The 27,738-nt window shown below is 36.6% G+C and overlaps 3 protein-coding genes and 1 long non-coding RNA gene across 4 annotated transcripts; 2 read left to right on the forward strand and 2 right to left on the reverse strand.

Moving 5' to 3' along the window:
* Nucleotides 1–4,661: 4,661 nt before the first annotated feature.
* LOC110903010 lies at nucleotides 4,662–7,531 on the forward strand. Its single transcript, XR_002571592.2, has 3 exons — nucleotides 4,662–4,796; nucleotides 5,951–6,040; nucleotides 7,384–7,531. It is a non-coding gene; the product is annotated as an uncharacterized LOC110903010 (long non-coding RNA).
* Nucleotides 7,532–9,269: 1,738 nt separating this feature from the next.
* Nucleotides 9,270–11,979, forward strand: LOC110898746 (G-type lectin S-receptor-like serine/threonine-protein kinase SD3-1). Its single transcript, XM_022145581.2, has one exon. It carries the CDS (start codon nucleotides 9,474–9,476, stop codon nucleotides 11,880–11,882), a length of 2,409 nt encoding a protein of 802 aa, XP_022001273.1. The 5' UTR covers nucleotides 9,270–9,473; the 3' UTR covers nucleotides 11,883–11,979.
* A 1,790-nt stretch (nucleotides 11,980–13,769) lies between these two features.
* On the reverse strand, nucleotides 13,770–18,481 carry LOC110898747 (annexin D5). Its single transcript, XM_022145582.2, has 6 exons — nucleotides 18,325–18,481; nucleotides 18,106–18,251; nucleotides 15,030–15,248; nucleotides 14,419–14,634; nucleotides 14,222–14,311; nucleotides 13,770–14,135 (listed from the first exon to the last, which is right to left on the reverse strand). Exons 1-6 carry the CDS (start codon nucleotides 18,401–18,403, stop codon nucleotides 13,932–13,934), a joined length of 954 nt encoding a protein of 317 aa, XP_022001274.1. The 5' UTR covers nucleotides 18,404–18,481; the 3' UTR covers nucleotides 13,770–13,931.
* Nucleotides 18,482–19,928: 1,447 nt separating this feature from the next.
* On the reverse strand, nucleotides 19,929–21,721 carry LOC118479266 (annexin D5-like). Its single transcript, XM_022145583.2, has 6 exons — nucleotides 21,562–21,721; nucleotides 21,228–21,373; nucleotides 20,884–21,102; nucleotides 20,552–20,767; nucleotides 20,368–20,457; nucleotides 19,929–20,283 (listed from the first exon to the last, which is right to left on the reverse strand). Exons 1-6 carry the CDS (start codon nucleotides 21,635–21,637, stop codon nucleotides 20,080–20,082), a joined length of 951 nt encoding a protein of 316 aa, XP_022001275.1. The 5' UTR covers nucleotides 21,638–21,721; the 3' UTR covers nucleotides 19,929–20,079.
* Between the last annotated feature and the right edge of the window lie 6,017 nt (nucleotides 21,722–27,738).

Raw genomic sequence — 27,738 nt, forward strand, 5'->3', positions numbered from 1 at the left:
TAATTAAAATGGTTTTATGATTATGGTTTTTCTTGAGTTTGAGATCATGGTTCATAGAACAGACAAGAAGATGACAACAAAAAACATTAAGGTACTATGATTCGTATTTTAGATTGTTGGTTTATGTTGTTGAGTTCATGCATGTCTACAACAATGCATGGTAGATCAATCATGGAGTAATTAATTAATTAATTAATTATTGATAATTGTGATTAGGAAGAATCTTATCCTCATCCACTTTAAACTGATCGACTAGATGTATGATTTTGGTGAGAGAATCTTGATATTAAGCTCAATAAGTCAAACATTTTGCCTGTTGGTCAAGTTTAGACTTTAGATCATACTAATTTGACTTTGATTAAATTCATGAACAATTAAGGTATATTAGCATTGATTTATTGCGTTTTACAATGTAGATAGAAAACCTTGATATGAAAGTTAAGCCAAAATAATAGCTTTCACCGATGAAAAAATCGCAAATAGATAATTAGCCAGCGTTGCACACTAGCGCATTTTGTTGGTTTTTGAACATCCGTTGTTGAAGTCTTTACCCAAGTTCAGTTTTCCGGCAAAGCTTTGATGATGAATATGTTAATGCCATTTCTAATCTAGCTTCACCAACATATATTAACTATGTTTGTTGATAAAGGCACTCTTGATTTGTAATGGTATGCTCTTTTAAATAGATGTATATGTTTAGACATTTTATGTCTAAACATCTTTTAAATAGATTTATAGATTTAGATATTTTATGTCTAAACGTAAAATGGTCACGAATCTGTTTAGACATTAAACGTCTTTTAAATAGATTTATAGATCTAGACATTTTATGTCTAAACGTAAAATGGTCACAATTTTTTTTCTTTCTCCAAAATATGGATTAGTTTTTACTTAATTATTTAAAAGTTTGATTTATTTTTTATGAAATTGGAATTATAATAGGTTTAGGAAAGATTTAAAGTTTTGAAAGGAAGTTTAGTAGAACGATAAATAGGGGTGTAAGTTATTGTTTTTATTTGTCAAATTTTCCTTGTAAATTTGTTAAGTTTTTTTAATTCAATAGAAAGAGTCGTGGGTCCCCCCGTCTCAAATATCTTGTGTTTGTGTTTGATACGATTGTTTAAACCGTTTGGGCCAACATTTTTTCTACTTATAGATAACCATTTACGCATATGTATAATGCTCATTAACTATATTTATCATTAATATTTTTAAAATGGAATACAAACTAAAAAAAATATATATAAAAAAAGCGTAAAAAACGCCACAAGCTGCCCAAACCGCTAAACAAACCATGCAATTTGGTTTGTCGTTTTTCAAAACCATAGTTTACAATTCAAGCTAGAAGTTTTCTCAAAACCGACCGAACTAGACTATGAACACCTCTAATCAAACAAAGATACAATTATACAAATATAGAACATAAACTAATTAACTTGAAGTTATCATAAATACGACTCGATCTTGTTTCCTTGACTCACGAAAATAATTACTTGCACTCAACAAATATTTAACATAATGAACAAAACTAGCTGTCTCATGTTGATATCTCACCGACTTTAATATTTTAGAGGCTGCCGGCTTTTGACCATGTGGTTTGTGTAGTTCCACGGGTTTACAGATCATGCATGCCTGCCTGCATGGGGTCCTGAATTTGCATGCATAGCCCACAAAGTTGACCCGAGTGGATTCTCCGGCTAGATATCCAAATAATAATGTAGCAAAAAGGTCATCTACAAATCATATCCGATATGATTGTTATGGTTAGGGATGTGATTGGTCGGGTATGAGATGGATTTTGGCAATTTTATACCTATTACTCATTGCCCATCGGGTTTTACAGGTTTTTGATGATGCGAACAACACAAGTTCTAAACATGTATACGACTTGTTTAACTACTTTATATTCAATGTCTATTACACGGGCTGGTAAATCGTGTTTTAGCGGGTTTAACAAGTCTTTGACGACGCGAACAACACAAGTTCTAAACATGTATACGACTCGTTTAACTACTTTATATTTAATGTCTATTACACAGTTGTATGTTTTACGTACCAAGAATGATAAATGATGGATCCTAACCCTTTAATTTTAATTATTTTTAGAGTTAAATGCCATTTTAGTCCCTGTGGTTTGGGCCATTTTGCCAGTTTAGTCCAAATGTTTCATTTTTCTCCTGTGGGTCCAAAAAGGTTTCACTGTTGCCATTTTAGTCCGCTGGGTTAACTTCATCCATTTTTTCTGTTAATGAGAAGGGCAATTCGGTCATTTTTTATGTAATTCTGTTAACCAGAAAGACAATTCGACCATATAAAATGACTGAATTGCCCTTCTCGTTAACAAAAATATGGATAAAGTTAACCCAGTGGACTAAATTGGTAACGGTGAAACCTTTTTGTACCCACAAGCGAAAAATGAAACCTTTAAACTAAACTGGCAAAATGACCCAAACCACAAGGACTAAAATGACATTTAACCCTTATTTTTAAAAAGGTGAAAAATCACATGATATACTTTTCAGTAAACATGTTTAATCGTGTGTTATAGAGATTACCTATTGCCAGCCCTAGTTTCTAGCGGCTACAGGCCCATACATGCTTATAATCTTATATGATTCTAAACACATCCAAGAGAGTACCATAATATTATTATATGGTTCTAAACCCATCCAAGAAACTGAGAAAGTACCAAATACTCAACTACATTTTCAAAAATCTATGTTTTTTTACTTCAAGCTTTTAACAACTTAGAACATATTTATTATCTTTTTTAAGATTATAATGTAATAATAGTCAGTTTGGCATAAGAGAGTTTATAAACTCTCAATCGGGGTTGTTCACTTTTCTTTAATCCTTTATATTTATTTAAATGTTTATTTAGTCTTTTAGGCCCTTAATTTGCACAACGCTAGGTCAAAGTCTAGCGTCTTATAGATTATTTCATGTAACATATTAGGCATATGTTCAAACATGATCATCATGGCAAAGCAAATAAACACCATATCGAAATAATAACAATAACAATCTCACCAAAGATACTCCTCGGGAACCCGACAATCCTATCCAACATAAATTACCTTCATACCTCGCGGCGGACCCACATGTGTGGGTTGGGCCATGTTTTTTTTTCATGTGTAGTATAAGTAACTGAAATCCAAGCGACACCTAATAATTTTTGACAACGAAACCCATAACAATAATTTGTGTGAATGGATAAACAAATGAAATGTAGGTTCAAACCTCGACATCACCCGATTTACACTATGACACGTGATTTACCTCTCTCATATTTTTAGGGAGACTCGCTGGTGGGAGACGCCTAGTAGTGACGTACACTATTTATACATACATACCTATATCGATTTATTAAAACCACCAACTAGAATAATATTTATGGATTTCGTAATAAAAAGGCACTGATTTGTGGACCAACAAAAACCCAGTGGAAGATAAAAAGTTATGGGCTCATATCAATTCTTTACCCCTCACAAGTGGGCCTGATAACAAACAGCCCATTCGTAGCCCACCAGTAAGATTTGCTATTTTGTGATGACGTTTAAGTCTATATGATGGAATCGTCACACACCACAAATTGCAATCCTGACCACACCTTGTCATTTTCACCCTTACCCCATTCTGTTGAACACCAGAAGCATCCAGGACCAGGACCCCCATTAACTGCTGTACGAATTTCCTGTAGCCAATAAACTATAGTGTATTTTCTTTATTTTAATTAAGGCCTTGTATAATACTAACTACTAAGGTCATCCGTAGTGGGGCTTTATATCACGCCGACAACATCGATCGTGCCCCATAGTGCCCGGCAACACCAATACTACCGGCGCTTTGGGTTGAATACTTTGTCTTCTCGCGAAATGGATAGCGGCGTGAGGGGGAGTATTTCAAAAATCCAACCGTTACCAACTCACACACATATATACACATACATATATAAAGTCCCGTACATATATAACCCACTACACCTTATTGTGATATAAAGCCCAATAAAGCCCTTCTCTTACACGTTTCGTCACTTGTCGCATAACGCCCCCTAAAAGGCTTTATGGCTACACATAGTCTAAAGTGAGAGAAGTAAAAGTGTGTCACGTAGGCAAGACGGGTCTTCTATTATATTTTAAACAATTAATACTGATTAATTTTAAAAATACTTGGTATAAAGTTATAAACTCTTATTATAAGAACATAAAAATGCTAAAATGGTCCCTGTGTTTAGGCCATTTTGTCACTTCAATTCAAAAATAAAACTTACTTTTTGTAGGTCCTTGAGGTTTCATTATTGTTGTCATTTTCATCCAATTGGCAATTTAGGTTAGAATTTTCTGTTAACTTCTCCCATTTTTGTCTTTTTCCTCATTTAAGTGAAGGGTATAATCGTCATTTATGTCATAATATATTTTAATTTGTAACACCCCAAAACTCGAATTATTAAATTCGTTAGTAGGTTACCTTATGTAATTAGATGAAGTACAATAACTAAGTTATTAGGCCTAGTTAAGTGTCTAATAAATAAATAAAAGAATGAGGTTTGTGGCAATTAAGATGATATGTTAAACTTGAGGGACTAAGGGTGCCAAGATGGAAACTCAAGTTATTAAAACAAAATATCACACACACACAAGGTGTGTGTGCGTGGTGGGATCGTCCAGGAGAAGAGCAGAGGGGTGTGAACCCTAGCTCTTAAGAACAACACAAATTCAGCCCAATCAAAGCCAAAATCGAATGGAAAGCCGTGCATGGATGAAGATTTCTCATAATCTAACCCTAACAAACATATGGTAAGTTGTAATTTTGAGTTTGATGATTTTTGTATGAAGTGGCTTAGGATCAATCCACAAAATTTACTAAAATTAAGCATGAATATATGTTAGAATTATCATTTGGAATGTGAATTATACAAGATTTGATGTTAATTGAGACTTGGAGATGAAACCCACTTGGGGTTAGTAGAAATGGCGACATGGGTATGTCACCCATGTCCAACCTTTGTTTGATTCTTGATATGATATGTTGCATGTGACCAAATTGTTAGTTATATTGAACATGGTATGAAATTGAATTGTTATTGGTAGTTTGGATGATTGAAAACAAGAACTAGGAAGAAAAGAATGAAGGTTACTTGTACATTATGTTTAGAAACTTGTACGCATGCCAAGTGTTCGATGAAATGACTAGGTGAATTTAGAAGGTGAAATAGTATGCAAGAAAGTGGTAATTAGATATGGAAGGTGATAAAGGGGTGTTTGATAGTAAATTAACATGAGAATTGAGTTTAGATATAGTTCATTGCTAAGTATGGATTATGGTGCAATTGTAGAATTAATGAGGTTTCTAGTATGGTGTGTACATGTAAACAAGTGATCATGCGATTAAATGAGTATCTCACCATGAGTGTACCACATGTTATTGATATGTTTAATGGAAGTCGAATGTGAATTGTGAATTAATATGGTTGTTCCCTTGTATAATTTCATATGCTAACAAGAACGTGTGTGTAATGAAACGAATGTATGTGTGAGTAAATATGTATGCGTGTATGATTATGTGGTTGTAAGTACATTTGCATCATAAGTAGGAAATGTATATAGTGTCATATGTATAGCCTAATATGATGTAGTGAATATATGAAGTTAAGTCGGAAGTTTATACATTAAACCGTTGACTTTTGGAAGTCAACTGGACATAAGGGACATAGCTAGATTTTTGACACAAATGTAAGATCTTGGAACGCCATATGGTATGTGTTAAATTAATATGCGTTTTATGCGTTAACATGATGGATTGTATGAGTTTGAAAAGATATGATTTGGGCGTATGCCTTATGTTTGTTAGACTTGACTATGAAAGCTAATTGCGAGTTATGCATTCGACATGATCATTTATATGTAAAATCATATATACTAACAAGGATGTGATTGTGGCGACACGAAAGCATTAGGGATCATGTGGAAATGGACTCAAGCAAGAAAGACAAACGGGTCAAGAGGAGACAAGGAAGCGGATGCGAAAACGGATGCTCAAGGTAAGTTGGGAAATGCATGATATAGATCAAGCGGGTCGAACATATATGCATGAATCGTGTAACGATAATGTAATTTATAAAGTTTAAGGACCCCAAGGTATGAATTTTTAGTTAATTAGGTAGGGGAATGTTTTATGAACAATTTGAAACAAGTTTCAAGTGAAACGGATGCAAAACGAGAAAGTTATGCAAATTTTAGTATTATTATAGGGGGCTGGTCTGGGCATCGCCGTAGCTTACGGTGCCCACCGTAAGCTACGGTGGGTGCTGGGCCCTTCCTTCTGTCGTAAGACAGTTATATGCCACCGTAAGGGTTTTGGGGCCACTGTAAGCTACGGTAGCCACCGTAGCTTACGGTGGAGGTCAGGTGCAAAATGTAAGTTATGCATTTCTTTGTTTTCCTTTAAATTTCGGGCCTCGTGAATTCATCCCAAGCCCCGATAAGCTTCTATAATGCACCTCAACCCTACCAAATGGCTTGATAAGCTACGGTTAAGTATGGAACTCATCTTTAAGATCCGAAATGTACCCGAAAGTCACCTAAAGAGTGTTTAGGAAGCATGAGTAAGAATGGAAAAGGGTAAGCGCGTGTGCGGGAAACGAATTAAGTATGTGGGTCAGTATGTATAGATTTAACTTCTTCCCAATACGCTTAAGCTAATAAGTAATCATGAATATGAGGTAGTATGTAAGTATGAATGTATTTATGTCATCAGGTAAGTACATGTACGTGTGAGCGAAGGTATGCACATGTGTAGTTATGATCCGTATTATGAATGTATGTTTGTATGTAGTTATGTATGTATGTATGTATGTATGTATGTATGTATGTATGTATGTATGTATGTATGTATGTATGTATGTATGTATGTATGTATGTATGTATGTATGTATGTATGTATGTATGTATGTATGTATGTATGTATGTATGTATGTGTGTGTGTGTGTGTGTGTGTGTGTGTATGTATGTATGTATGTATGTATGTGAAAAGGGTATGTTTGTATGTAGTAAAGTATGCATGTATTTATGGTTGTATGTAGTTATGTATGTATGTAGGCATGTATGAGGGTAGGGATGTATGTACACAGTCAGGTATGTAATGTATGCGTAGTTTCAATACATTTAAGTATTGACGTTATTAACAGTGTGCCTCGAGAATGAAATATGGTGCAGGTACTATATTGAAGTTCGTCAAGGATTAGACGCCCGGATGGAATGACTAGATCTAGAAATAAAACGGGACGAAAAGTATATGTGGATAGAACGTAGCGAGACTACATGATTAAGAATCTTGTTTGTATATGATGTATACTAATGCTGTGAATGTATGTGGTGGGTGCAGGTTGTACGAATGACAAATTATCATCATGAGGTGTAGCGATCAAGGTCCGAGTTGCAAGATAGATTGTACGGGGATCCTGGAGTATGTAAAATGTTAGACATAAGTTAAACTTTCATTTTGTAAATGAGTACGAAGGATGCGTATATTGTAAAAGGTTATTTTATAATGAAGTTTCAAGTAAGATAAAATGTCTTTAATGAAAGAAATTTTATGGTACGTAATTCCGCTGCGTCTTTTTAGTTAAAGCGTGTTAGGGTGTTACATAATTAAATGAGGAAAAAGACAAAAAGGGAAGAAGTTAACAAAAAATTCCAACCCAGTTCGCCAATTGGATGAAATTGGCAACGAAATTGAAATCTTAGGGACCCAGATACAAAACATTTAATTTTTGGATTAAAGTGGCAAAAGTCGTCTAAACTTAGGGAGCATTTTGGCATTTTACTCTTAATATTAATATAATATTTTTTTAACATTACATATTTATAAAGAAAAACACTTCAAATAGAAATACATAAATAAAAACTAGTCATAATCTTGTAAATCAAGACTTCAAATATGCTATTGCGCGAAGTTTGTTATGTATTTCTTGGTTGTGGATCGCCTCATGCGTTTGCTTGTTTCTCTTCCTTGAAAAAATCTACAAAGTTTGGGTGGTGATGATGACGGCTATGATTGTACCCGTGAAAATCTCACCGGCCTCGATGATGAAGATGACAATGACGATGAATCCAATGTTTAGAAACCTTTTGGAGAGAGGTTACAAATCATATGAGAACAGAAAGTGAGAAGTGTGAAAAATAATAACAAATAGTTTAGGTATCTATGAACGTTTTCATGTTATATCTAGCAGCCAGAAAGCTTCTACCCAAGCGAAATCTTCCACTCGCGAACATGACCTACCCCACTAAAACCAGGCTCACAACACCGCGACGCGGTTCATGAACGTGGGTATGATGTAGAGATGTTGTACTCTACATTACATAGTCTAAAACTGTCCACAAAGGACATGGTATGAAGGTAAGGTGTCTCTTTTCTATTCTTGAAGTGGAGTGTTAAATCATTGAAGGTGCAAACATTGATGGTTGAAGAGTAGGCTAGTTTGCTGTTAAAACTAGGGGTGTCAAAATTATCCGTATCTGAAAATCCGATCCGAATTATCCGATATCCGAATCCGAAATATTAAAAAATTTGGATATCCGAATTTTTGGATTTAGATTCGGATAGCGATTTTAAAAATTTTCGGATATTTCGGATATCCGAAATATCCGAAAATTTAATTTTTATTTTTCTCGGATATCCGAATATCCAAAAATATCCGAAATATTCGAAAAATATCCGAATATCCGAGAAATATCCGATAAATACTCGAAAATTTATATTCGTATATCCAAAATATCCAGTTCTGAATATTAAAAAATAATAAAAATTAAAAATTAAATAAAAAATGGATATTCAGATATCCGATTTACTATCCGATTGGATATTCTAAATTTCGGATATCCGAATTTTGAATATCCGAAATTTCGGATACGGATTCGGATAGTGAAATATGGTATCCGAAAATTTCGGATCAAAATTTTCGGGTATCCGAATTTTAACACTCCTACTTAAAACACATATAATCTAAAACCAAATGGTTGGATGAGTAATTTAAGGAGTGAACTAAGCAAGATTCCCTGATTAGTGGAAAAGAAATTAGTAATCAAGATTATAATATTAATACCAACCTGGATATCCCCAAACAGTATATCAAAATTTGTTTTTTCCCATCATCTCAAGATTCAAAATCAGTCACCATCCAAAAAAAAAAAAAAAAAAAAAATTAAAAAATAAAAAAGATTTGACCCCTACAAAACACACACTGACACACATACACACACAACCAAGGTCCACCATCCTAAAACACTACTCTCCTTCAATCTCTCAACATGCTTCTCTAGTTCTTTAACTCTTACCCCACTTTAATCACTTTGAATCCACACCACACCACACCACACCAACACATAACAATCCCTTCAATTTAACAACAACCTCATCTTCATTCCCTTCAATCACACACCCAAAAAGGTACAATCTTTCCCCCTTTCTTTATGCTAAAAATGCTGCAATCTTTCTTTATTCCCATCAAGAATGTCAAAGGTAACACCTTTACAATCATATGTTGTTCATTCACTCTTATAATCTTGTTGGGTTTTCCTAATTCTGTATTATGTGATAATCTTTCTAAAGATTCAGCTTCATTAGGCTTCCAAATTAAAGGGTTTAGTAGTAATAATGATGATAAAGCTAACACCTTGATGTCTGAAAATGGGGTTTTTGAGTTTGGGTTTTTGGAAAAAGATGGTGAATTTGTTGTGGGTATTAGGTATAATTTAGGCCCAAAATTAGTTAACATTCCTGTTTGGACTGTTGGTGGGGGAGTTAGGGTTTCAATTAACTCAACATTCACACTTTCAATGGATGGGAGACTAATCTTGTTTGAAAATTTTAAAAATTCCATAATTTGGAGCACTGATACTTCAAATTTAAATGTGGAAAAACTTACCCTTTTGAATAATGGTAATTTGGTACTAATGGGAAGTGAAAGTAAAGTGATTTGGCAAAGCTTTGACCGGCCGACGAACACGTTGCTCCCCGGTCAAACCCTTAGTTACCCTCGAAACCTTAGAGCCCCGTCGACGAAATCGGTTACTAGTTACTACACGTTTGTGGTTGATCGTGAAGGGGTGGCGTTAATGTGGGAAAGTAATGTCACTTATTGGCAATCCCGTTTGAGTTCATTGTCTAGTAGTGTTAAAGACGTTAGATTTAATCCGAACGGTGTTTTGGAAATGTATGATGAAATGGAAAAGATTGTTTGGTCGGTTTCGAGTAAAGATTTTGGCGAAAGTTCGGTGAGTTTGCGGCATTTAAGAATGGATCAAGATGGGAACTTGAGGATTTATTCATGGGATAAGGTTGCTCATACTTGGAGAGTCGGTTGGCAAGCGGTGGAAGATCAATGCGACGTGTTTGGTTCGTGTGGGTTGTATAGTGTTTGTGGGTATAATTCAACTGCACCCGTTTGCGGTTGTTTGTATTCCGATTCGTTAGATCGGAGTAATGAGTTTCCGTTATCTGATTCTGGTAACGGAAACTGTAATAAAATGGTCGATTTAGGAAATTGTAAAGCGCATACGAGCATGTTGGTTTTGAAACAAACGGTTCTTTACGGACTTTTCCCGCCTCATGATGTTGATATGATGTTAAACGAAGAAGATTGTAAAGAATATTGTTCTAATGACACCACTTGTTACGCTTTGACTTCGAAAAACGATGGGTCGGGTTTATGCACGTTGAAAAGAACCGGGTTTATAAGTGGATCCACGTCCCCTTCGATCCCTTCAACTTCGTTTTTGAAAGTTTGTTTAGTCCCACAAGCGGTTGCAGCAAAAGGCGCGAATCCGAATTCCACCCCGCAAGTCGTATCTATCCCGTTTCGAGGTAATTATCGGAAGATTATAAGCGCGGTCGCTTTCGTAGTTCTTGTGACGGTTTTGGTTATCTTAGTGCTTGAAATGTTCGTAGTTATGTTTCTTTACCAAAAAAGGCGAAACGATCCGATAAAAAGATCACTAAACGGGGCGAAAACGAATCTTCGAAATAGCGCGTTAATTCGATTATCGTATAAAGAGGTACACGAACTCACATCGGGGTTTTCGAATCAACTCGGGTTTTTCGTGTTCAAAGGTTTACTTTTCGAAGAAACGGTTGTAGTTGCAAAGGTACTTGATGCAACGGTTTTAACCGAAAAGGAGTTTATGAAGGCGGTTTCGATCTTGGGCGGGACCCACCATCGAAACTTAGTGTCTTTAAAGGGATTTTGTTTCGAGCCGAAACATAAGGTGTTAATCTACGAGTGTGTCCCAAACGGGTCCGTTGATAAATGGTTATTCGACAAAAACAAGAAAAACTGGGAAAAAAGAGTTGATATCGCGGTTGGAGTTACACGCGCACTCGCGTATCTACATACCGAATGTCAAGTATGCATACCACACGGGAACTTGAAGCTCGAAAACGTGTTGCTCGATGAAAATTTAAGCCCGAAAGTGACGGATTACGGGATCAAGAGTTTTTTACAAAGCGATGGCGCGTGTTCATCTAGCGAGTCGCCATCCGAGAGAGATATTTACATGCTCGGGAAACTACTGACCGAAATTGTGTTGTTAAGTCGAGAAGCGATCGGAGAAAGTTTAGATCAAGTGATGGATCAAGTGATGCAAGAACAAAAGTATTTAGATAGTGAGGATTTAAGAGGGGTTGAAAGAGTTGTGAGAATTGCATTGTGGTGTATGCAAAATCAATCATTTTTAAGACCTTCAGTTGGTGAAGTGGTGAAGGTTTTAGAAGGTACACTTTCTGTTGATAGACCTCCTGCTAGTTTTGCTTATAGAAATGGTGATGTTCAAGAGATAACAGATGCAGGTGGTGGAGAAATAGAACAAGTGTCTAAAGGGTAGTTTTGTAATTTACTTGACTTTTGTAATAGTAGTCTGACTTTAGATGGTAGTTTACTAGGTTTTTTTTTTTTTTTTTTTTTTTTTTTTTTTTTTTTTTTTTTTTTTTGTTGGGGTTCCAATAATTTTTTTCATAGATGGACCCATGTGAATATGAATCTTGGTAGTTTTGAAATCCTAAATTGAAGAATATTAAGGGTATTGTGACTTTGTGTTGTGTATACATATGTATATGTATATTGTAGGGGTGTTCAAAAAACTTGTGGCTCGAGTTCGCTCGAAACTTGCTTGAAAAAAGCTCGGCTCGAAATTGGCTCGGTTGTTAACGAGCCAGCTCAGCTCGGCTCGGTTTGTAAACGAGCCGAGCTCGAGCTTGGTCTGGCTCGGCTCGTGAGCTGGCTCGATAAGGTTTACATCCTTCATTTTTTTGTCCCACATCGCTTAGAAAACAAAAACTAAGGGAATATTAACTATATCTTAAAGAGAAAGGTCGGTGGACCTTTCTCTTTAAACCTTAACCTTTTAATACATACACATACTAACCCTTACCCTTTAACAACCTTTCTTTTTTAACCTTCAATATATGACAACCTTCATATATGTGGACCTTTCTCTTTAAACCTTCACCTTTTAATATATATACATACTAACCCTCAACCTTTAACAACCTTTCTTTTTTAACCTTCAATATATGACAACCTTCATATATTGTGATAATACATTAATTTATAAGAAGCCTAATAATAGTCATTAATATTCTCATAATGATTTATATGAAGCGTAATAATAATAATCATTTACATTCTCATAATCTTTTGTTTAGAAAAATAAAACAACACTAATCAAAATACTTTACAACCATTACGAAACTAGAGAAATTCTTACATATCATTTTTGTCATAAATCATAACAATTATATTTGAAGTAAATTGAGCAGTTCTTACATATCTTTTTATTTATTTCTAACCAAGTTAATGTTACTAACGCAATATGTATAACAAAGTAAAAAACGCGTCACATCACGTGTGAGCATCACACGTTAATGTCATCATCGTATCCCATGTAACGAAGTTACAGACGTGACGTTGCCGCCGCAACGCGCGGCACTGGCTAAAATCTAGTTTCTCCTATAAAAGAAGGTAAAGACAATCTACAAAGTAAATTAACTACTTATACTTGCATATTTAGCCATATGGTTAAATTAAATGGCAATTATGGCCCTTAGTCTATGAAGAAATTCATTTTTAAGGGCTTTTTAAGTAGTATTTTTTGCGGGTTTTTTGTTAGTTCGAGCTAGATCGAACCGGGCCGAGCTCGAGCTGGGTCTAGCTTGGCTTGACTCGGCTCGTTTACAGCCCTAGTATATTGATACAAAGATAATTTAGAAGCAAGCGGACTCGTACTTGAAATTTACGGAGTTATCAAAATCATACTTAGGGTATAAGGAGTGGTTAAACACTTTAAAGTGGCAAACCAAAAAACCGACCAATGAGAGCGCGCCATGTCAATTAGGCAAAAGTGTTTAAACTTTGGTGAAAAATGTTGGCAATGGTTTAAACACTTGGTGAAGTGGTAAACTATTTTAAAAAAAAAAGGAAAAAGGTGTAATTGGTTGAGATAGGAATGGACCCCACCCACAATACCCTCCCTCTCTCTCCTTCTCCCTCTTGCCGAATCGGTGTTCCATCACCGATTTACCCCCCCCATTTCGTCAAACACCCACGCGGCAAAGGGTTGGCATTGGTTTGCCGTGGGTTGCCGATCGGTGATGGTGAGTTTGCCGCTCCCACACCGTATTCCCTTAGACCTCATGTAGGCTGTAAAATGACAATCAGGTTAAAAAAGAGCCTTACTTATAAATGACATAACTTGGGTACGCCTAGAGCTACGGGTGGTAATATTCGCTTGATATTATTTTCTCATTTAATGATGCTTTCGTTATACGTTACATATACATGACTTAGAAAGTAAACGAGTATAACTCCGTCTGCAAATATTCAAACAAACACAAATCAGAAGCAAAATTCAAGAAAAATACAACGGATCGTCAACTTAATGGTTTGGGCCAAGAAGTGAGAGAAGAAAAGTCCGATAATGGCCTGACGTTTCAGAGTGAACCACATCATTCAAACTCTTATTGTATTTCTTATGGTATTCAACCTTTATGTATTGCATATCGATTTCAGTTCTTGTCGTAATCACCCTTATAAGTGTCGTGTCATTGGTCCCTAAGCCTTGCATTGACTTATATAGCACCTATAATCATTTTAAAACTACATATAAGTATGAGATTATTTATCATCTTGTAAAGTTAAACCTAACTATGGTTAACAAGATTTCACCTTTGCAAAATACTTTGCGGGGTTTTCAGCACACTGTAAAATTGTCAAAAGTGCGCACTCAAATAAGCCCGAAGTTTCCTTCTTTATAGCCTGTAAAATAATAAAAAAAACATGTATAAATGCATTGGTAAGCAAAATTTTGGAAAGAAGCATGAAGAAAAATTAAGAAAAAAAATGTTTTCATGTTTCTTGAGAACCTTTTTGAGTGATCCACCATACATGTCATGGTAGCATGTGTTTATAGCAATCAAATGTGCTCTACTTCTTTCACTAAAAATTTGCACAAAAACCTTTTCATCAGTTCCTAATTTCTTTTCACCAGCTTTATACAAAGCCTTTGCATCCTTTGCAGCCATTTCTCTATCGACTTCCATGCCTTCATAACGCGGTTTGCTTAAACAAGCAAGTAAAATCTGCACGAGAAGATCGTTTTTCAGTTAAATTAGAGTTAACTGCCATTTTCGTCCCTCTGGTTTGTCCAATTATATCAGTCCAGGCCAAATTTCAAATTTGTACAATTTCCGTCTGACATTCTTGAAACATGCCTGTTCCATCCAAAAAACTAACATTGTTATGCCAGCTTCGTCCCTGTGGTTTGTCCAATTATGTGAGCATACGCTAGTTTTTTTTGGACAGAACTGACATGTTCCAAGAATTTCAGTAACGAAAATGGTACAAATTTAAAATTTGGTCTGGAACTCTGGACTGGTATAATTGGATAAACCACAAGGATGAAAATGGTAGTTAACTTGTTAAATTATATTCAAAATTATAACTTGGTAAAACCGATAAGGGGTGAGGATTCTACCTTTTGGTGATCCCCAGTAGCTTGTATTTCGATGTCATTTTCAAGATAAGTTCCAAAAGTCGCGTGGTAAATTTGCTTGAGAGTTTGTAGTTGCGAGGAAGTTCGGGAGCATATGACTTCGGTTACGGCTCCAAGATTTATAACACCTGTGTACAGTGCTCCCCTTAGTATAGTTGCATCCCTTTTTGCTGGATCATGCATCCAAAGCAAAACTGCAGTCTAAGACATGCCAAACATGATGATTTTCGAATTTAAATTCACTTTCATGTAGAATGTAAGCCGTAAAGTACACGGATTAGTCTCTATGCCTTACCAAAATTTTGGATTTAGTACCTAACTTTCCAAAAGTACACAAATGGTCCCTGTGTTTTGCACTTTGTAACGCATTTAGTCCTGAGCTTTTTCCAGAATTACATGAATGGTCCTTGTGGTTTGCATTCTCTGACGCATTTAGTCCCTAACTTGAACATGCTAAAACCTTTAAATTTGTTGGCTGGGGACTAATTGCGTTACAAAGTGCACACCACAGGGATCATCCGTGTACTTATGAAAACTTAGGGATCAAATCTAAAAAAAAGTCATTATTTGGATTGGCCCAACTCTTTTCTCTAATTCACCTGGCCTTGATAGACAACAATTGGGAGTTTGGACTTTTAAGGAGTGTGAGAGCATATGTGTACAAACCTGGGTTTTTTTTTTTTTTTTTTTTTTTTTTTTTTTTTTTCAAATCGGTCCGGGTTGGAACTGGGTTGAAGAAAGCCTAATGCTCGTTTAAGCTGTTTGAAACCAGGCTGAAAGTATAGTGTTACAACCCAATATCAACCTTATGTTTCGGGTCGGTTCCTGTTTCCTAACCGGTTCTTGCCAAACCGGTTTTAATACCTCTTCTGGTTCCTTAGAGGTGCACAAATCGGATTTCTTAAAAAAACTGGATCACATTTTTATCCCATCCGGATAAATCAAACGATGGTCAAAGCCGGATCATATAAAACCAAATTTATAAAAAATATAAACCAGATAAAAAATACTTGATAAATAAAAAATATATAGGCTAACCTCAATAAATATCATATAAAAAATAAGAAACCAGTTTTTTTGAATTCGGATCCAAATTATCCGGATTAGATCCAATGCGAGAAGATCCGGGAAAAAAATTCAAGTGGGTTAAAATTTTTGAAATTCGAATTGGATCCGGCTCAGTATATCCGGTTTCATAGTCCCCGGTTTTTCCATCAGATTGATTTCGGATTATTTTCCGAAACTAATTTTTTTAGTCAACTGCTTTTTTTATTGCCCGTTGTGATGCATTATAACATTTGATTGTTAATAAAAATATTACAAATTTTACAATTAATGTAAAACTATTATAACACCTAAACATATTAGTTCTTATTAACATTTTTAGGCTAAACATGACAACAATGACTTGAATGTTCGTCGCATATCTTCCTAACACGCTCGGTTAGTGTATTTATCTTTTCCATAACCAAACGATCGGACTTGATCAGATCTTCAAGAAGAGATGCAAGGCGCTTAAGAACACGTATCTCCACATTGGAGTTTGACATTTGTTAAACCAATCAATTTAGAAACAAATTAGCCTATGGTTTAAAAAAAAACAAAGGATAAAATACCAAGTGAATTTCCTTTTTCTTTTAAAGGCTCGTGTACATCAACCAAGGGTAACACCTTTTTGATGTAAATCCAGCCGCGCTCCGCGGCGGCTTTTAATCGGTAGCAATTCGATTCTTTACGTTATTATTATCGAAAAGGAAAACCTAAAAATAAAAGAGGCGCTATGACTGTTTATTATAGATATAAAAAAAGTTTAATAAGAGAGCAAAAGCGATTAAATAACATATAAGTTTTAGAAACTGAAATACAAACAATGAAATATGTTTATGATACAAACAATGAATTTTAGAAACTGAAATACAAACAATGAAATAAACCCATATGTTTATGATACAAACAATGAAATATGTTTATGCCTAGTAATTAATTAAATCAATTTAAATTAAAACATAGAGAATTCCATAAGCAAATGTTACTCTGCTTTCTCATCCTTTACCCACCCCCAACCCCAAGATCCAACTTCTCCAAATTCATCCACCATGGCACAATCACCGGAAAACTGGTCTTAAGTTGAAAAAATGGTGAAGATTTGAAGGGTTCCAGTGTGAGTATTATTATTTTTTTGTCGTTTTGTTTCTCTGTATTTTTGGCCTGTATGTTTACTTGTTTAGTATTGTTCCTTTGGTGATTGTGATTGTATTGGGCTCCCCTTAATTGCTTGCGAAGGGAATCCATGCTTGGGATGATAAAATGTTCTTATGTTGACCAAAAAAAAAAAAAAAACAAAACCAATGGAACAAATGTAAACACCGTCGCAACCACCACCGGTAATTGAACACAACCTCATTCCCTTACAAAAACTCATACTCACCTAGGGTTCACAACCCCTAACTTCATATCTATCCCTCTTTCTCCTTCACCAGTTCACCCACCCATGTACCTCCATACACGCCACCGCCATTTCCACTGTGGTTCTTCTTGAACGTTGTAGAACATCGCCGTCTTTCTCTCTCTAGAACGTATATGTTTACAAAGTCCCTGTAAAAAAACCATCTTGTTGAACAACCACGTGGTCGCTACCGAAGCCGGATCTGGTATAGATCTAGACACGCAGTCTCCTCGTCTTCGTCAGAAACCCACCGACAGTCACCGCCACTCTAGGAGGTCCACCGACGCCGTTGAAATCGGTGTCGGCGGTTCTTCCTCCGAAGTTTAACGGTTTCTTCTGGTGGCCAAAACGATTTAGCATACTTTTGGCCAGAAAATAAATAAATTTCTGATATGTAATTGACCCGATCTCTCTGTCATTCATCGGTGTAGAAAACTGCAAGTGTGAGTTTACTTTGGTTCTTTCTTACTCTAATTTCAACATATTAACGGCCGTTACCGTCAATTCACTATTGTTCAGTTATGTTTGAAATTAATATAGGTATATGAATATAGGTATATGAATTAGCCTTTGTTTGACTGTAAAAGTCAAAACTGAAGTCTGTTACCATACCTCTAACTTGCCACTAAGTTCAGAAGCCAAACGTTTATTAATGTCCTCAGAATACATTGTCCGGTACTCTTGTTCGATATACGCCCGTTGTGTTGCGTCTCGATGAGCAAGAATACCAATCACAGCAGCATTATCACACCCATATCCTGGAAACCTAATAATCAGAAAAAAAAAAAAAACAAACAAACAAAGATTTAAATTCATGGTGTTTATGTTTACCTTTGAAAGCTTTATGTAACTGAATTGCGTCCTCTCGGGGTGAAACCAGTGATGGAGGAACCGTTAGAGTCGCCATCATTGACCGATGGTTCAGACTTCTGAGAGAAAAATAGAGTTGAGTTTGGAGAGAAACAAATGGTGGGATTAACTAGATAAAGAGTCGAAGTCATATTTTTTTTCTCTGTTATTAAATTTGAGTTGACTTGTTAAAGTCATCCAAGTGGACCAAGTCGTCTAAAGAGTTAAAATATGAAATAAAAAGATTATCTAAAATTTCATCTTATCATCAATGAGTAGGACTCTTTGTTTACTTCTTAACGAGTCTTTTAATGGTTCAGATCTCTTACTGGTTTTGTACTTAATGATTCAGACTGTTTGTTTCGCGAACAAATGTCTGAATAGTTTAGACATTTGACTCTGAATGGTTAAGCATTATATTGAGTCTGAATTGTTAAAATCTCTAATCTAAATTGATCAGACATTTGCTTCTGAACGGTTAAATATTGTACTGGCTCTTAATGGTTCAGACCTCTTACTGGTTGAACATTTAATGGTTCAGACCTCTTATTGGTTTAACACTTAACCATTCAGAAGTTGTCAAACAGCCCCTTAGTGTCTTAGGCACTAAGCAATGGGGTTTCAAGGGGCAACTAGCGGGGTTCAAGGAGCGGTAGCCTCTAGCGGGGTGCAAGGGTTGAGCCCTGGGTTGGGGTTCTGAAAATTGCATTTAAATTACGGGATAGAATTTGGCTCCATTTTTAAAGCAATTAGAATTTTTTTAGTTTGACTATAAACCGTAAAGTGTTTACAGGTAATTTACATCGAGATAGTTGGTAAACGGGCAACAAGCTGCGCCGCTATCACTTTTTGAATAGCAAAACTAAGCCTTTTAAATTGTTTATAATTGCTTGATTTTAAAGCAATTTGAATACAAAATTTTGAATTGTTTGATGATTGCTTGATAGGAGTTATTGGGTCATACAATATGGTTCACCAAAAACATCATAGATAACATACTTTGTTCCGGAAGATTTTCTTAGAGTTTTATCTGATTGAGAAATTTAAGTGAACCTTAAAATTGTTTCATTCTGAAAGTGATTCATACCACTCTAAGACTCCAACATCCAATTCTTTTTTTAATAGGTGGACCCGGATAAATGTTAAATCTTGGCAGTCTTAAAATCTCTAATTCAAGAATTTTAATGAAACTTATTGAAAATATACAACATGGATACAAGGGTAAACAAAGCAATACTTGAACGAACCAGTTGGACTAGAGATAGGCAAACGAGCTAGAAAAAGACGTAACTTATAAATGACATATTCTAGGGTGTGCCTGGCGTTACAATTCTATAAGTAATAAATAAAAACGTCTAGACGGGGGTTTTGTCCCAACTCTCGAACATGAATTCCATTTTTAGGAGTCCTGATTTCAAACTCTCAATAATTTTTCTAAATTTATAAGTTTTAATTCCTTTGATTTATAATGTAAAAACATGTGTCTTTTTAGGAAGTCATTTCATAATTATGTTGGCCGGACCTACTATATTTGATTTACTCTAAAAGAGAGTTTATATATTGGTTTAATCATCAAATATGTAACATCTTGAAATTATTTTCTCATTTATTCTTGCTTTCGCAACGTTACATAATATGACACGACTCAAAAAGAAAACGAGTACAAGCCCGACTGCAAATAGCCAAACCAACACAAATTACAAGAACAATTCCAGAAAATTACAATGAATTATCAAGCTAATGATTTGGGCCAAGAAGCGAGAGAAGAAAAGTCCGATAATGGCCTGACGTTTCAGAGTGAACTGCATCATTCAAACTCTTATTGTACTTTTTATGGTATTCAACCTTGATGTATTGCATATCGATTTCAGTTCTGGTCACAATCACCCTTATAAGTGTTGTGTCATTGGTCCCTAAGCCTTGCATTGACTTATATAGCACCTACAATCATTTTCAAACTATATATAAGCATGAGAGTATCATCTTCTAACCTTAAACCGAACTATGGTTAACTAAAGATTTCACCTTTGCAAAATACTTCGCGGGATTTTCAGCACATTGTAAGATTGTCAAAAGTGCCCGTTCAAATAACCCCGAAGTTTCCTTCTTTATAACCTGGTTAAAAAACATGTGTAATTCATTGGTTAGCAAAATCTGGTAAACAATCTTGAGGGAACATAAAGAAAAAAATTTCATGTTTCTTGAGAACCTTTTTGAGTGATCCACCATACATGTCATGGTAACATGTGTTTATAGCAATCAAATGTGCATTACTTCTTTCACTGAAAATTTTCACAAAAACCTTTTCATCAGTTCCTAATTTCTTTTCACCAGCTTTATACAAAGCCTTTGCATCCTTTGCAGCCATTTCTCTATCTACTTCCGGTCCTTCATAACGCGGTTTGTTTACACAAGCAAGCAAAATCTACACAAGAAGACCATTTTCAGTTACATGAAGTCTTCTCATCATTCAAAAGACCAAGAAAATGACGCAAAATTCAATACTATAACTTGGTGAACGAAAAAGGGTAAAGATTCGACCTTTTGGTGATCTCCAGAAGCTTGTAGTTCGATGTCATGTTCAAGATAAGTTCCACAAGTCGAGTGGTAAATTTGCTTGAGAGTTTGTAGTTGCAAAGATGTCCGAGAGCATATGACTTCGGTTACAGCTTCAAGATCTATAAAACCCGGGCTCAATGAGTCCCTTAATATATTGGCATCCCTTTGTGCTGGATCAGGCATCCAAAGCAGAACTGCGGTCTGTGACATGATTGTAAACAGTCAAACCTTATGATTTCCAAATTAAAAATTCACTTTCATGGTTTTATGCATTGTGATCAATAATTTATATAGGATAATAACATTTCTAGAACTTTGAAATATACCTCTAATTTGCCCCTAAGTTCGGAAGACAAACGTTTAAGGATGTCTTCGGAATACATTGTCTTATACTCTTGCTGGATATACGCGCGTTGGGTTGCATCTCGATGAGCAAGAATACCAATCACGGCCACATCATCAGACCCAAATCCTGTTTATTTCATTAAAGATATTGGATGAAGTTTGAATCCAAACAATCACATTCTATATTTAAAAATAGGAAAACAAAAAAAAAAAATAATAAAAAAATACAAAGAGTGCATCAGTCAAAACCATATTTGGCTTAACCTTTTGTTCATCTGATCATATCGAAGGATCATATATGTACAAGGCGATTACCTTTGAAAGCTTTATACAACTGAATAGCGTCCTCTCGGGGTGAAACCGCTGATGGAAGAACAGTTAAAGTAGCCATAATCGATTCGATCGTTTAGAGAGAATAAAATGAAGTGAGTTTAGAGAAAGAAATGAAGGGATTATATAGAAACTACTTACCTGATTGTCATAAACGTGTTACAAAGTCATGTTTCCTCTACCGTTTAGTTTTGATCCTACTCGAGTAGACTTGTCAAAGTCAGCCAAGTCGTCTAAGAAGTTAAAAATAAAATGATTAGTTGAAATTTGAGTCATGTGCTTTTGGATTTGATTCACACCTATTGTCTATAGTTGACTAGTTTTATTAACTTTGTTATTTTATAATATCTTAAAGTTAGCCAATCACGTTCCTAGAATTTTAAAGTTTAGGCACTAGGAGAGCATTCTAAGAAGATCGAGTTTATGATAATTACAGCCATTAGTTCCAATTTAGACAATATAATATAATTTAACTATGTGGGAAGTCAGTTGGTATTGGTTCGTTTTGTTATAGGACCAACGTTAGCCGTTAGGTACAACATCCGAAAGAGAATAGAAAAAAAATAAAGTCGTGATATACCTAAAATGATACCGACCTGTGTTTTACATCGATCTAAAAACCATAAAAACGATAACCGATATCGGTTCTGATAACCTGTACCGATGTCGGTACCGGCTCGGTTTGTCACGGCATCGACAATCATTAAACTTTATGATCAGGGGCGGACCCATCTTATGGCGTGGGTGGGTGGCCGCACCCCTTGAAAAATAAATTAGTGCTATTTTCCGTGAAAAATCCCGACCGCACCCCTTGGAAAATTCCGACTGCACCCCTTGGATTTTGGTCCGCACCCCTTAGAAAAAATATGTTAGGAATTTATATAAAAAAATTGTGAACACGGATTGAAACCCAACCCAATTACGTAAACAAGTTAGCCCACTAATCTCTTTAATAAAATGTCACACCCCGTTTTCCACGTGTCTCACCGGTGGGCCCGGTGGGGGATTACCGTGACGATGTTGGCAACAATATAGTCAAACCACACAATTATATAATGCACAGCGGAAGCATAAGATAAATATATAAATTTCAACCTCTGATTGTAATATCAAAATGTATTACAGAAGTCGAATATCCACAGTGGATCGTAAATAGTCATAAATTATTGTTCCATCAGATACTGCAATCAAGCTTGCGAGGCTTATCCCGACGCTAGGGAGCTAATACCAGCCAATTACGTTTAGATACCTGCACTTAATCTTTTTGGGGAAAATACGTCAGTTTACACTGGTAAATACATTCAACTGACACATTTGAAAATGTTTATTAAAATTGATTTGAATGCACAAGGCACAAACTCTTTTATAACTTGGGAAAATTCATAATGATCTTGTGAACGTTTTACATGTTCTTTTATGCGTTCAGTAGCCCGGGTCGTGCCGGGTTAAAGATTTATAGACACACCACATTTGCGTAAAACCGTAGTACAGAAACCAACGGCTACGTCTTTTAGTTTTTAATGTCGACACTTTATACCGGGTGTACGCCTACACCGGGATGTCGATGGTCGTGGCCATTTCGTAAAATGATGCCGAGGATATCCGGGACAACGGTCATTAAACCCCCCAAAGGCTTATAAGCAACAAAACTGTTTAAATGAGCCGATCATATTTAATCAATTAACCACCTAAGCGATGGAATTATATAATGCTCAATCAAGCGGTATTAATATACCGTAACCCAAGCCCATATAGGGGAAATAAGTCAAAAGTATTTACCTTTGCAAGTATTAATCCTTAATTTAGATCAAGTCACCGATAGCTTTTACTGGGGCTCCTAATCTGGAACGAAGGTTTTAATTAACCTCTTAGAATCCTAACGGTCCTTGTATTAGCCGTAGCTTAAACCGGTTGATTCCGATATATAGATATGGTTAATTCGCACGAAGAGGCGAAAACCGAGAATGGAGTATGATTTGGACCCAACAAGTTCAGAGACTTGTTTTATATGGGTTTATAGTTCATACTCTGGATTTTGGGGTTCAAATAATATAATTTGACCCATATCGGCTATTGCACGAAAACTAGTTCCATGAGCCGTACCGTGTGCGCAAATAGGCGAAACGGTTAACCATAAGAGTCGTACGCTTATTTCCTAAGTCAATATGCCTTAAAAGTATTTTGGTATCAGTAGGATACCTTCCGCAATGCCCGTAACGAGTTTAAGTTTATATTATGCCCCGAAGGGGCTTTTCGGTCATTTTAAAGACTTTAAAAAGGGCTTTTCGAGTTCTACAGGAAATCTGAGTTTTCCGAACAGCTTATAAAGCTTAAAATACTTTATTTATTATTTAAAACCAGTGGCAATTGGAATCGGGTCAAAAGACCTTGTAGAACTCCCGTTTTGGCCAAAAAGGGCATATTCGGTATTAACCGAACCGTAGCCATAACCGCAGGTTATGAGCAAGGTAAAAATTATTAAAAATCTTTAAAATTCCCAAAATATTATTTTACCACAGTGGGTAAAAGTTTTGGTGACGAAAACTTGGGTTAGATGGGCGTTATGCTAATTGCGCCGTTAATTACAAAACTTTCTTAAAAGTGCGCCTTTTAGCATAACTCTCATTCTAGACCTTGGTTTGACGTGAAACTTTAGGGACATGCTTATAATTTAATAAGCAAGGTTTTGGTCCGTTCACGTGTCCGAAATACTCGTTTTTATTTTAAAAGGCCGTTACGGTCAACTTTTAGGCGAATGACGGAAATGCGCTAAAGACTCGGATAACTCATGAACCGACCACAGAGGCTTATACCAACATGTGACCTGGTCCTAAGAGAGTCCTAAGGTATATTTATACCTCACTAAAACGGGTCAGAACTGAAGTCAAAGCAAAAGTCAAACTTTTGCGATATTCGGCTCCGAACCGGTTCTATATAGTAAATGATCGATTCAAACGAGCGCAAACAGGTTTATATACTTATTATCATGTTTTATGATTGTCAAAATAGGTTCCATAACATATATATTACAGATTATGCATAAATCGCTAAAATAGCTTTCTGTTGACTTTTTAACCGCACGTTTGACTCGATAATTGACATTGTTAGAGTGGTGATCAGGGGGAACCATTTTAGAGGTTTAATACCCACATAACTACCAACTCAAAACTACTTTTGGTTCGTCATAAGACTGAACCATCGCTGAGTTATTTTAAAGTCAAACCGTACTTACGACGGTTTGGTTTTTTAGCTAAATACTAAGCATAAATTGAAGTATGAATGTAAACAAATGACACGTGTTAGCACATCATTGGACACAAAAATTCGAGGTGTTACATCCTCACCCCCTTAAAATAAATCTCGACCCGAGATTTACTCAAATAAATAGGGGTATTTTTCTTTCATTGTAGCTTCGACTTCCCACGTAAATTCAGGACCTCTACGAGCATCCCATTTGACTTTTACAATCGGTACGTGCTTTCTGCGAAGCTTCTTCACCTGTCGATCTTCAATCGACAAAGGTTTTTCTATGAACTTTAAGCTCTCATCTATATGCACATCTGTGTGTGGGATCACCAACGATTCGTCGGCGAAGCACTTTTTAAGATTGCAGATGTGGAACACATTGTGAATTCCATTGAGCTCTTCAGGCAAGTTTAGTTTATAGGCCACTGATCCGACTCGTTCAATGACCTCAAAAGGCCCTATGTATCTCGGACTCAGCTTGCCCTTCTTGCCGAAACGCATCACCCCCTTCCAGGGTGACACCTTAAGTAATACCTTTTCACCTACTTCGAAGTGAAAATCCTTACGCTTTGGATCAGCGTAGCTCTTCTGCCTATCGCGGGCAGCTTTGAGACGTTCTCGGATCTGGACAATCTTGTCCGTTGTTTGGAAAACAATCTCTGGTCCCGATAATTGGACCTCTCCTACTTCCGCCCAACAAACAGGCGATCTGCATTTCCTACCATATAATGCCTCAAAAGGCGCAACCTTTATGCTGGTGTGGTAGCTATTATTGTAGGAGAATTCGATCAGGGGTAGGTTTTTATCCCAGTTTCCACCTAAATCGATCGCGCATGCACGAAGCATGTCTTCTAGCGTTTGGATAGTACGCTCACTTTGACCGTCCGTCTGTGGATGGTAAGCCGTACTAAAGTTCAAACATGTGCCCAAAGATTGCTGGAAACTTTTCCAGAAGTGAGATGTGTATCTAGTATCCCTGTCGGAGATAATAGACACAGGTATGCCGTGTAAGGCTACAATCTTATCAACATATAGTTGGGCTAACATATCGGAGCTATACGTCTCCTTGATGGGTAGAAAGTGAGCTGATTTAGTCAGCCTATCGACTATGACCCATATTGTATCGTTTCCTTTCCTGGTCTTGGGTAACTTGGTTATGAAGTCCATAGTTACGCATTCCCACTTCCACTCGGGAAGTTCAGGCTGTTGTAGCAAGCCAGACGGCTTTTGGTGCTCGGCTTTGACTTGAGCACAAGTCAAGCACTTTGCTACATGGGCGGCTACAGACTTTTTCAAGCCTATCCACCAATAATTTGCCTTTAAGTCTTGGTACATTTTATCAGCACCAGGATGGACTGAGTATTTGGAACTATGGGCTTCCTGGAGAACAACATCTCGTAGTCCCCCATAAATCGGAACCCATATACGTCCATTGAGCCTAAGAATTCCATCCTTGCTAAGAGTCAACTGCTCCTCAGTTACTCCCAGCTTTTCATTTGGATAATTAGCTTCCAACACAGCCTCACGCTGCGCAGCTAATATCCTTTCCATCAAATTATTCTTAACCTCAATGCTCTTGGCATTGATTCGAATGGGTTTTACCCTTTCTTTCCTGCTTGCCGGGATGGTACCTGATTTCACAGTCATGATCATTCAGGGTTTCCATCCAGCGGCGCTGTCTCATGTTCAACTCTTTCTGGTTGAACAGGTGCTGAAGGCTTTTGTGATCTGAATAAATCACAAATTTAATACCGTAAAGGTAGTGCCTCCACAACTTAAGTGCAAATACAACGGCACCCAACTCCAAATCATGGGTGGTGTAATTCTTTTCATGCACCTTTAATTGTCTTGAAGCATAGGCAATCACCTTGCCCTTCTGCATAAGCACACACCCCATGCCTGTATGTGATGCATCGCAGTAAACTACGAATTCATCTGTACCCTCAGGTAAGGTCAACACAGGTGTGTTGCTTAGCTTCTGCTTCAGTATTTCAAAAGACTCTTGCTGCTTCGGGCCCCAAATGTACTTTTCTTTCTTCTTGGTCAAGGAAGTCAAAGGCGCAGCAATCCTTGAAAAATTTTCAATAAACCTCCGGTAGTATCCTGCTAATCCCAGGAAACTACGGATTTCGGTAGGCGTCTTTGGCTCTTGCCAGTTCATGACCGCCTCTACCTTAGCGGGATCCACTTGGATACCACGCTCACTCACAACGTGTCCTAAAAACTGAACTTCTCGTAGCCAGAATTCACATTTCGAGAATTTGGCGTAGAGTTTCTCACGTTGTAGTAATTCGAGAATGCAACGGAGGTGCTTCTCGTGGTCATCTTGGTTCTTAGAATAGATAAGGATATCGTCGATGAAGACTATGACGAATTTATCCAAGTATGGCTTGCAAACGCGATTCATGAGATCCATGAACGCAGCCGGTGCATTTGTGAGCCCAAAAGGCATCACTAGGAACTCGTAATGACCATAGCGAGTCCTAAATGCAGTCTTGTGTACATCTTCATCTCTGACCCTTAGTTGATGATAACCCGACCTTAAGTCGATCTTGGAGAAGTAGCTTGCTCCTTGCAGCTGATCGAATAGATCATCGATCCTTGGTAAAGGATATCTATTCTTTATGGTAACTTTATTCAGCTCTCTATAGTCGATGCACAACCGCATCGATCCGTCCTTCTTCTTTACAAATAGGACAGGAGCTCCCCAGGGAGATGAACTAGGTCTGATAAAACCTTTCGCCAGCAGTTCATCCAACTGGGTCCTCAGTTCTTTCATTTCCGTTGGAGCTAGCCTGTAAGGTGCTCTTGCTATCGGAGCTGCTCCAGGAATGATGTCAATTCTGAACTCCACTTGTCTATCTGGTGGCAAACCAGGTAGTTCTTCAGGAAAAACCTCGGGGTATTCAGAAATGA

This window comes from Helianthus annuus, chromosome 13 (assembly GCF_002127325.2).
Source record: "Helianthus annuus cultivar XRQ/B chromosome 13, HanXRQr2.0-SUNRISE, whole genome shotgun sequence".
NCBI classification, from domain to species: Eukaryota; Viridiplantae; Streptophyta; class Magnoliopsida; order Asterales; family Asteraceae; genus Helianthus; species Helianthus annuus.